At 37.2% G+C, this 11,181-nt stretch overlaps 1 protein-coding gene across 1 annotated transcript in view; it reads right to left on the bottom strand.

The window, feature by feature from the left end:
• LOC141295380 (ALK tyrosine kinase receptor-like) overlaps nucleotides 1-11,181 on the bottom strand; it is a 406,769-nt gene that overhangs the window by 122,413 nt on the left and 273,175 nt on the right. The window contains exon 4 of the mRNA XM_073826587.1: nucleotides 7,344-7,545. Coding sequence (XP_073682688.1) covers nucleotides 7,344-7,545 — 202 coding nt within the window. The remainder of the gene's footprint in view (nucleotides 1-7,343; nucleotides 7,546-11,181) is intronic.

Raw genomic sequence — 11,181 nt, 5'->3', positions numbered from 1 at the left:
CAATCAAATAGTTCTGAATAGCCGTGAGGCCTAACAGCACTAAAAGCAATTCCCGTAAGCAATTCTCCATCAAAAAGTTTTGTTCCAAATCTCCTTTCAGTGTGTATACAAAATCACACCTTTTTGTCACTGATTGGCTATTGTAAATAAGTAAACAGCATTTTAAATGAACTCAGGTGTTTTTTTTTTTTTTGTTTTTTTACTGTATTTCTTCCCTTTTTACATTTCTTTCAGTCTCAGAGGAAACAGTCGCTGCCAAGTGACTCAGACAGGGAGCGTGCGGCAAGGACAGAATTGGGACAAGCGCAGCAAATAACAAACTACAAACACCTGCACCGGCACAATGCGTCTCTCTCTCTCCTGAGCGCCTGAAATGTTTCGACATGCACCTGACGGCACATGCTTCTGTGAAGTGCCCGTTCTCCAAATTCCACATTTTGCACGTCCCTCTGTTGACGCACCTTTTAGCGGGCGCTATACATCAGCGAAGGTGCCGCGATAGCCGTGGCAGCGTGGATGCTGAGGGGAGGCAGATTTGCATATGAAACGGCAGGATGCAGATGATCGCTTCTGGGAGCCCAGACCGCGCTGCCAAAGGGGAGCAAAAGAAGGGTTGTTGGGGGGAGGGCTGCCGAGCTGCACGCCAGGCAAGTTGGGTATTTACACTTCAAACAGCATCGTCTCAAAGAGGAGAGAGTGCGAGGAGGAAAAATATAGAGAGACATGGGTTGAAAGAGAGTTAGGGGAAAGCCTTTCTTTTGGATTGTATTCAGGCAGTTGGTCCTAACAAAACACCTACTATGTGCAAAACTTTCCCTTTGTTTTACTTGGCAGTGACAATGACTCTATTTTCCTCCCGTCTGCTGTCTCAGAGCTTGCGGGAGTTTGTCACCACTTGTTAGACTAAATACCTCCATTACGGTTGTCAGTTGAGCTCTTTGAAAGGTGGGGGAGATATGTACAGTAGTTGTTTTGCATCACATCTTGCATCATTGTCTTTGACAGCTGTGCTTGCATAACGGATGAAGATCCTCTAGAATCAGTATTGATCTGAGACCTTTGATCTGTTTAATCAATGCAAAATAAACCCCTACTACAAACAGTAGCCAGGCTGGCCAAAGCCACACGTCCAGTTCTACGCATGAATGGATTTTGCTGTGCATGGAATTGGCAGACCTCTCTTAGGTAGTATTTTCCTCCTGTTTAGTTCCTAAGCTGCGCTGATGAATGTGAAGCTCCTGGCTTTCTTCCCAGACTGTGAAAGTCAGGGTCATTTCCAGCCCATCGGCGCTACGCATGGGCGGCTCTGCATCAGCAGTGAGGGGTCAGCTCCGACAGATGCTAAATGGAGAGCTGAGGAACAGAGTCACAAGGCCAGAAACAAACAAAGTCCCACGAAATATGCCAGAGCCAGGCAAAGCTGTTAGCTCTTTACCAAATATGTAATTAATCTGCATGTGTCCTTGATTGTGTAGCTTCAAATTTTGGCTGAACAGAATTAGGAATACTTCCCTAGTATTCAGTTGTAGGCAAAAAAACTGTATGGGACAAGAGTATTCACAGCATTCATAAAACAAAAGCAAAAGCAAAAAGTACCCTGATGAACTACTACTTCTGTTCAGATCCCATAAGGCCACAGGAGAGGAGTTGTGAATTGCAGTGAAGTGATACAACTAACACTGGTAGGTCACATGACAATGGCAACATGATAAATGTAGTATTTTTTAACCGTCGTAAAGTACTTATTCAAAAGAAGTACCTACTCAGAGAGTATGTGATTTCAGATATAACCATTGTGTTTATCAGGCTTATGAAATACTTTGGTAATAATATGTGCCTTTATTTCACTAATATGGGTTAAAAAAGGTACAAAGGTGTACTTTTTAAAAGGGTACCACCCCATTAATGATGTCTGGTTTGCAAATTAATTTTTATTATCAACAAGTTATTTTTAGTGCTTTCACACTTAGTTTGATTGCTTGGTCTGCACACTAGGGCCGCACTCGCACTCGACTAAAGATTTTTCTGGTCGACTAGTAGTCATTCATTTTAAGCATTAGCCAAATATTAGTCACACGTTTATTAATAAACTATAATAATCATAATAATGAGCCTTTAACTGCCTACATAGCCTAATAAGCGCTCCAGCGCATGCAAAAAAGCTTGCCACAGCGCACTGCAGATATAATAATTATGAATGTGTCAGAGAAAAACTGCAAGGAGACTGCGTTAATGTTTAAATAATTTATTGATAAACTAGTGCTTTCTTTGTTTTAGGCTTAAGAGAGGAATTCGGCGACACTGATTTGTCATCTCCGCAGTAGTGGATGTTCCTTTATGCATGTTTCAATCTGAGAAAATTTTTTTTTTTTGAATTAGTTCATTTGAAAGTAGACATTTCACTCTCTATAGATATATTTTCATGTCTGTAAGGCAAGTATAAATAGAGTTTTACAGTTTCATGCTCAAGTTCACAAAGACAGACGGCAAAAAGTGCACTCTGTTTGATTTAATTATTTAACAAAAGTGCAACGTTTTGTTGTTATTGTGAGTGTACACAAATAAACGCAAGTCTTTACAGATTCGTAAGATGTATTATATTTTATGTATTATATATTAAGAGCAAGTGACCGCACAGGCGCCTCCATCTGTCATGCAGTGAGTGCGCTACTCTTCAGCTTCCACACTCAGCACAGACATTTTATTAGCACACATTTTTCTAGGTTAACATTAGATTAAGCAGCCATGTAAAGTAGCTACTACTTACATTTTTTAGATTAAAAGCTTGCCATCTTTGCCATATTTGAGGTCGATGACTGATAGTTGAGCATTTGAATGTCTAAAACAGTTTGCAGCTCCAGCCAGCACAAATCTACAATTTATTCAATCAAAACTCACTTTCAGACATGCCTAACAGTCACTCCAACACAAAATGAGCCAATATCCAGGAGTATACGATCCTATGATGCAATTTTTTGCCAACTCATTGGTTATTTAAACCAGTTTATTGAAAAAAAAAAAAAAAAACTGAACATAATTCAGGACTGTGTCCACTGTTTGTATCACCTATTATTTCAATCACATAGCAATTAAAATTAGACAACATCGCAAGGCAAACAGCTCACCAAACAGTGTCTGAATCAAAATCAACTTAAAATGAACTTGAAAAAAAGATTATATAACTGAATCATAAAGCCGTGATGATGACTATGCATAAGGCCAGCTCTGTCCCGAATCCTGGCAGAGATGAACATAAACAGACAGATTAACAAACGAAAAAATAATTGAATAAATACATGACTGTATGATTTATGTCTATGAAACGGAGCGGAGCAGCTGTAAATGTTTCACTGCAATGACAGCAAGTTCCTTAGTTTATGACAAGCATTTATTGATTTTCATGTTTGCCACTAAAGTATTTATGCTTCTTCTACTCTCCAGTTAATGGAAACCGCCTGACGCCTCTAGTCCTTGGAAACGACCACAAGAGAGGAGGGGCTGACACGAAGGGTTTCAGAGGGGGTCTACAAGCCTGGGAGATTTTGACCCCCTCTGTGTGGAGGTTGTAGAAGAGATGGAGACTATTGGCTGTGGTGTGTGGAAACACAATAGAGGAATGAGTCACCATTAGGGTCTCCGGCCTCCTTTGCGATGACTGCTACTCAAGTAATGAGAAGTGACTTGGGAGGTAATGCATTGTGTCAGCAGTGAAGGGTTCAACTCCCAGTGGCACGGGTGCTTTTGGTGGGATTTGACTGCTTGGCTAACCTTCCTAGCACCAGCAAAAATCTTCCTCCAATCTCGGCTCAACAAACTTTCAAGATTGGAGGAAGAAATGAGATGGCTTTCAAAGTAAAAGCCCTAAGGGAAATTTTATTACTCAGAAGCAACAAACTTGTGATCCAGAGATTTCTGTTTAGAAGAGCTCATTGTAGCAGTGTAGTATCTTGTAAACAACCTTGTTTCTTGGTGGACTGATAAAAACCTGTGCACCCTGGCTTCCAGATGTTGCATAGCAGTTGGTTATTTTTATTGAAGCTTGTGATTTTGGAAAGCATTTGCAAGTTTGGTTTCTATATTATATAATTGATGGTATAGAGTAAGGTTAAAGGGAACTACAAATTGTGACACTTTCTGCTTTAATGTGTGTAATTCAGCGGAACATTTGATATTATTTTACAACACTTATCCACTACAAATTAAAGTTGTAGCAGATATTGTTATCCAAACACTCTTTTGACAATTTGTAACTATTTTACGTTTTGGTAAATTGGTGCCTGAGTGACAGTTGTGCTAACAATTGTACACGGAAGCAGTTTATTTACAGGAGCCAAGGAAGCAAAGTTTTCTGACTTTAGCAAAGGAAAACCAGTCTCCTCTCGGCTTATATCGTTTTGATCTCTCTACTGCGCGTACACGTTCGTTACTTCTGAACGGCGCATTTGCAACACCTGCTTTCAGATGTAGCAGCATGTACTACACAGAGTAGTTCACTGACAAGCTATGCTATATGGCTATGGCTTTGGGAAAAACCAAATTGTTGAACTTCTGTATGTTGGTAACGACTGAATGCATCTTCTGGAACTAATTTGGAACCATTGTTCTAAGTGGTTAAACTGTCAAGTGTTACAATTCTTATTACAAATATCCATTTGTTTTGGAAAAAAAAAATAACAGCAAGTTTTGAGTTCATTGTGAAATTCTCTGACTTTTAATTAACTTTGGTACCTTGGGATATTTGAGTAGTTTGAGACGTGAGATTACAAGGGTCATTACCTAATGAAGAAAAAGAAGAAGGACATTGCAGCAAAAATCTATATTTGCTGTCAAACTAATCTCACAGCTATCTAGGAAAAGTAAACGATAGGTATTTCTTAAGAGATACCATTTGTCAATTTTGTTTTGTATGGAATAGTTGAAAATTGGTATAGTTGTAAACTGTGCTTCGTCTTTTAATGTACAAATGAAACACAGCAACACGTTCCTATGAAACAAACCTCTGAAACCCTCTTACAGTGTTTTATTGGCTGACCAGTATATCAGCCCTCACTAATTGATTGAAACAAGTGTTAATCCTCAGAAAATACGATGGGCCAAAGCCCAACAGATATGCACAACAATACAAATGAGACCAATTAGCAAAACAGATTGCAATCTTTGATTAGATATTGTGCTCTTAAACACAACATTACAAAAGTACAAGCAGCTCAAATCACTTAACTAAGTGAACACCCTTGTGGAATTTCAGTAACAGGGAAGACATCACATCTGGGCTGGGGTTTTAAATCATCTTAGCAGAGGAGAAATAAACTATGGTTTGGCCACAGGGAACTGTAATAGATATCATGTTAGTTTTTCAGGAACAAGTGATACAGGGGTAATACTATTATACATGATTATTAATAATTAATTAGACATATTTTACATGCTACACGTCACCTACTAAAGCATGTACAGGACATGATCTTATGAGAAGCTAATTTTTAAATATTTAAATGTTTTATATAATGCAATTTCAACTGCTTATGCATAATGCAAGCCTCTAGTGTTGATCCAGTTTATAAAATGGATAGTTCCCAGTTGTAGATTTGCCAGTACAGAATGAATTAATGAATAAAAATATTAACATGTCTTCAGATTCAGTCTTTTGTTGTTGGACGCAATGACCTCATGGATCAGTAAAATTATGTGGTGCATACAGACAAACAGGTGTTTAGGAAAATGTGGTGTTGTTTGTTTCTTTTTAGCTTTTCGGCATAAAAAAAGTGTCAAGGATATCACTTAGGCTTAGAAACCACTGAAGGGTTTTGACTTTGAATAGAAAAATGTATGTTTTTCCACAGTTGTGATCTTTGACAGATCCTCTTTCTATGTTTCAGTAACTCCATATTAAACTACTGGGGTGTTTGTCTGATAGCTACAGGAATCGCTAATGAACAGAAAGCTAATCTTGTGACACAACATTCATTTTGATTCGTAGCAGTGAACAGCAGCCCGTCTTAGCCGCTGAGGTGCGCTGCTTTTTCTAGAGCACGTAATCCCTCAGGCGAAAAGAGCCTTTGGGGTATTTGAATGTTTTAATTTCCATATATATTTAATTTTGCCGTTTGACACACTTTTTCTTTCTCAGTTTCGTGACTCACCAATAAGCATTCCACAAAGAAATTCCAAATATAACTTAGCTACACACAGAAGTCACTCTGTGGCATTCTGGCCTTACAAGAACTCCATAACCTAGTTTTTGCAAATGCAAATACAACAGTGGCCTTTATATAGCTCAAGACAAAAATGAAGGGACTCAGATAATCAAAAAACAGAACTAATGCCTCTGTCCTGTTATACTGTATGGTGGTGAGGATACTTTAGATATGACAAAACATAGTTTGACCAAAGCATTTCATCTTTTGCTAAATCATGTTTTAATGATTTAGTAAAAAGCCACTGAATAGATGCTGAATTACACTGAATAGCAGCTGGATGGAAAGCATAACATGTTTTGAACAGCATGATCTTCACATGACGTTTATAAAAGGCAATGGTTAGATTTTAGTTTGCATGTGTACTAAGCCTAATGATGAAAAAAAAAAAAACAGCACAGACACAATGCAAAGATGTGTTCTGCATTAGTTTGTTGCTGTTGCGTGAAATGATTTCATGAATAATAACATATAATTTGTGCTCAATGTGCAAAGTGACCTGGCCATTTTTTGCTCCAGAAATTTATTGAGTACACTGGACAAGAGCTGACCTCGAGCGAGGGTAGAATTGCATACAAATATGTGGGTTGGTTGGCTGATCAAAAATAATGACCTCAAGAGGAACGCTATAATGAGTAGGAGCACTTTTCCCTATCGGAACATGCCACGCCTGGCTGAACGCATTCATATGCCGCCCAGTCTTGTAAGACACAGAGTTCCTCCGCAGAGGCAAATCCAACAAACAGGAAGTTGCTGGGGACTAAAAGAGAATCTCAAGGACACAGAGACATATCTAAAGGCTCAGCGGAAGTACCAGAGGTGTTGCTAATCATTTTAAATGTTGTGTTTTGGCAGTTTTATAATATAGATGATGAAAATTACGATTTTAATGATACCGGTCACGTTAATTGTTAACAACATGAATACAAAATGAAAAAAAAGAATAAAGACATGTTGCCTTGTAAGTGCTCTAATAACAATACACTGTCAAGATTCAATAGTTAATCTTCAACCTGTGCAAAAACTGCACTTGAAGAAAAAAGTCTCAGCCGTGTAGCATTGTGTACATCAGATTCAAAGTCACAAGGTTCAAGATTTGAGTTACATCTTCTCTGAATATAAGAAAGTCGCCTTTGGCAAACTCACCCAATGACATGAGGGTGCTCAGTGGTGAGGAGAGCAAGTGGTGGCTTGTCCCTCTCGATGAGCCAGACAGTGTAACGTCCACTCTGCCTGGGGTGCAAAAACACTGTGATATCCAGACCACAGGGCCGATGGGTGGCACGTAGCCAAGGGCTCAGAACCCATGGCCCCGTCAGAGCTGAGCCATTCACTGTGAGAAACCGCCCTGGAGAAACAAACAAAGAGAAAGATACATTGATGTCAAAGAGCAAAATACTTCAAAATCTCCACTTGTTCCACCCGCCAGATGCCACAGCCTTATTCCTCAGAGTTTATTGTTTTTTGAAATTTAGTTCTCAGCTATGTATAATTAAATATCCTTGAACCCACAATACATTAAGTGTCTTTAACTACTGTGAAAAACTGTTTCTAGTTACACTTTATCTTAAGATGTCCTTGCTACAATATAATTATACAAGTAAGTACTGAGTAATATTAATTAACAATGTACTTATTATAGGATTATTAGGATTATAGTTTGGTTTATGGTTAGTTGCACGTAATGCATAATTTACTATAGGGTCATTCCGTGTCAAATAAACTAAATTTCAAAAACTTCCATGGCTCAATTTTTTATTTTATTTTGCCAACATTTTTCCTGAGGAAAGATCGACATGTATAGCGAAGAAAGCCAAAATATTAAATGTCATGGATGAATATTTACTGAGTAATCCACTATTTTATAAAGGGAGGTCAAAATGTCAATTTATTCCTTAGATTTAGTTACAGGGGGGCAAAAATGACTTCAGAAAGATGGCAGCATCATTATCTTTTTTTTTTTTTTTTTTTTTACACAGAGATTGGTAGTTCTATTAGTAAAATCTGTTGACTTTAGCAATCCTTGTGGCATTTTGTGCCAATGGTGACCATTTAAAAATGGGGAAACAGCACTTTTCAAGTTTTTTTTTTTTTTCAAAGTTTTCATGACTGTAACAAGAGACGTTTTAAATGTTTGAGGTACTATCAGTGATTCTGACAAATATGCCCTTTAGCAGTAGATGCTGCTTGATCTATGGCTAAGCTTCATATGTTACAAATAAATACATTTTAATAATTAATCCAGATGAGACAAATCTTGGTTTATTGATGTGAATGCAATTTGTGGCGAAAGCAACCACACTTCCCTATCAGGCGTGGGATTTGTTTGAAATCTCTTCTTACAAATATACCTGAAACTGATTAAAATATAAAATCTTATGAATAGACTACCGAAAGTAAGGTAATGCGCCTCAACTTGACGATTTTATTGCACTTTTAGCACTCAGACAATTGTTTTGATAGAGGGGAACAAGATACAATTTTAATTTCAACATTATTTCTTCTTTTTTATTAATATATATTTTTTTTTTTTTATAAAATAAGTATTAACTGTATACAAAGTGACCAACATTTGGTTTTTAACCACTGAAAAATTGGTAACATTCAACAATCTGCACATGAAGCATCATTGAGATCCCCATATCTCTGGGACTGAATGATGTAGTGCCTTGAAAATTAAGATTCCAAAAGAAACGTTTATTAACAACTAGAATCTAAAATTATATTGCAGTATCTTCAATACTTCTAGAGGTATAGGCACGCAAACTTTGGAAAAATAATATTTATGGCACTCAGACAGTAATGTTCAATGTAGTTGTACATTGCACTCCCCTGTAACTTGACTTTGAGTCTAAGGTGAAAATTGTCATTTTGACCTCCCTCTACAAAATAATGGATTACTCAGTAAATATTCATCAATGACATTTAATATTTTGGCTTTCATCACTATACATGCCTGTTTTTCTTCAGAATAAATATTACCAAAAACAAAAATTTGAGCCGTGGACCTCTGGTTGAGTTGACATGCAATGACCCTACACTCTTAAAAATAAAGGTGCTTTAAAAGGTTCTTCACAGCGATGCCATAGAAGAACCAATTTTTGTTCCATGAAGAACCATTCAGTCAATGGTTCTTTAAAGAACCATCTCTTTCTTACCTTTTTATAATCAGAAGAACCTTCTTTCACACAAATAACCTTTTGTGAAACAGAAAGGTTCTTCAGATGTTAAAGGTTCTTTATGGAACCATTTAGACAAAAAGGTTCTTCTATGGCACCGTGAAGCACCTTTATTTTTAAGAGTGTAAAGTAAGTACATGTATCAGTAGCAAGGTCACAAAAAAGCCTAAAATGTAATTTAAACACCTAAAGTAAAGTGGGACCCATTATATTCCCACAGATAAATAAAATAGACACAAATTAGACAAAATGACATGTTTGAGTTCATATTGAGAACTATGCTTTTAGACTTTAAGTTTCTAAAACTTTAGAGGACATGCAGGGGAAATTTTCTCAGAAGAAACATTTGAGATGCTGGAGAAATTGGAATAAGTCTTGATTTGCTCTTCATTTAATTAATTTAATTGAAATATTAAATATAAACTGTTTTTGATTTTACTTTCCAGTGAGCACTTTTAGAGCAATCAGGCCATCTTGGTAACACCTCCATACAGCTAATTTCTATGAAACTACAGATACAATCTGATTGAATGCAGAAAGACTAAAATTAGACTCTTTCCCATGCTTGAGTTTGTCGAATTACATTTTTAACACGTCAAACTGGCAATAAACTTTGATTTAAATACATTTATTTCTTTAGCTCAAACCAGGCAACTTTTTTCAGGTTAATGTAGCAAAGATTTGACAATAATGTGAAAAGGTAAGGCTTCCTTTTGTACAGATGTCCTGTATGCAATCTCTCCCATACATTTTTTTAACAAGTGGCCTGTTTCCTCTTCATACCGTCTCTGTACACTTCTCAGAGAGTCGGCGTGTATCTGGATCCTAAGAGTATGTGAAAAAGTGAAATTCACAGATCCGTGGCCCAGGCAGCCGACAGTGAGCCCATGTAGAGCCAAAATAGATGAGTGAGGGGGGAAAATGACAACACACTAGAGGAAAACGAAATAAATAATGAAAGAGAGGAGAGAAATCAAAGCTCTGTCTGTGGGCTTTGATTTAGAGTCCTCCCTCTCAACAGCCTCATTCAGCTCCCTCAATCAGGAAATTTTCCACAGGGCCAGAGTACGAAAAAAAGACAAAAGAGACCTTCTTTTGATAGAAAAGGAATAAAAATAGCATCAAGGAAAAAATATGGAGAGAAAATGTCCCGGAATGTAGCATTTTTATTATTCACAGAGTTATCTGCATCCAGCAAAGAGTTGTTATAGTTGTTATATTTTTGGGGTTTGGTTTACATTAGGGCCATTGCAGCATTCTAGAGAAATTGAGAGAAATTGCTAGGAATCAGTTACATACATTCCATATACATTCCAAACTTTTACTGCTTTTTCTCTCTCACTTTCACAGTTTTCTTATTTCTAAATATTGTTGAATAATAATAATAATAATTTTAACAATTGAAGGGGAAAAAAACATTAAGGCTAAATGGCTTTCACGAGTCCCAGATTGTTAAAACTCTTTAGGCATATTTCAAACACACTGTGCTTTTAAAAAGAGGTAAGTAATAATAGACATGCTGTTTCTGTAACTGACTACAGGGCACTTGAGGCTTTGATTTCCATTCAAAAGTGTATTATTAAACAGATTTGTTCTCTCCTCTTTTAACTGTGCCTTAAAATTCAATGAAATGTATCAAGTTCAAATATGGTCCCAGCAGGGGTTATGCTAACTTCTTTTCACTTAGAAAATCAACTAAGCATGTAATTCGACTACGGCTTCCTTAACTTTTGGAAAGCACTTTAGCCCCTTGCTGAAAGCGGTACAAAACCAAACACTTGCTGCTTACAGCGATGACTGACAGC

The sequence above is a fragment of the Garra rufa genome, chromosome 21 (genome assembly GCF_049309525.1).
Source record: "Garra rufa chromosome 21, GarRuf1.0, whole genome shotgun sequence".
Taxonomy (NCBI): Eukaryota; Metazoa; Chordata; class Actinopteri; order Cypriniformes; family Cyprinidae; genus Garra; species Garra rufa.
This window is presented reverse-complemented; position numbering and strand designations above follow the sequence as displayed.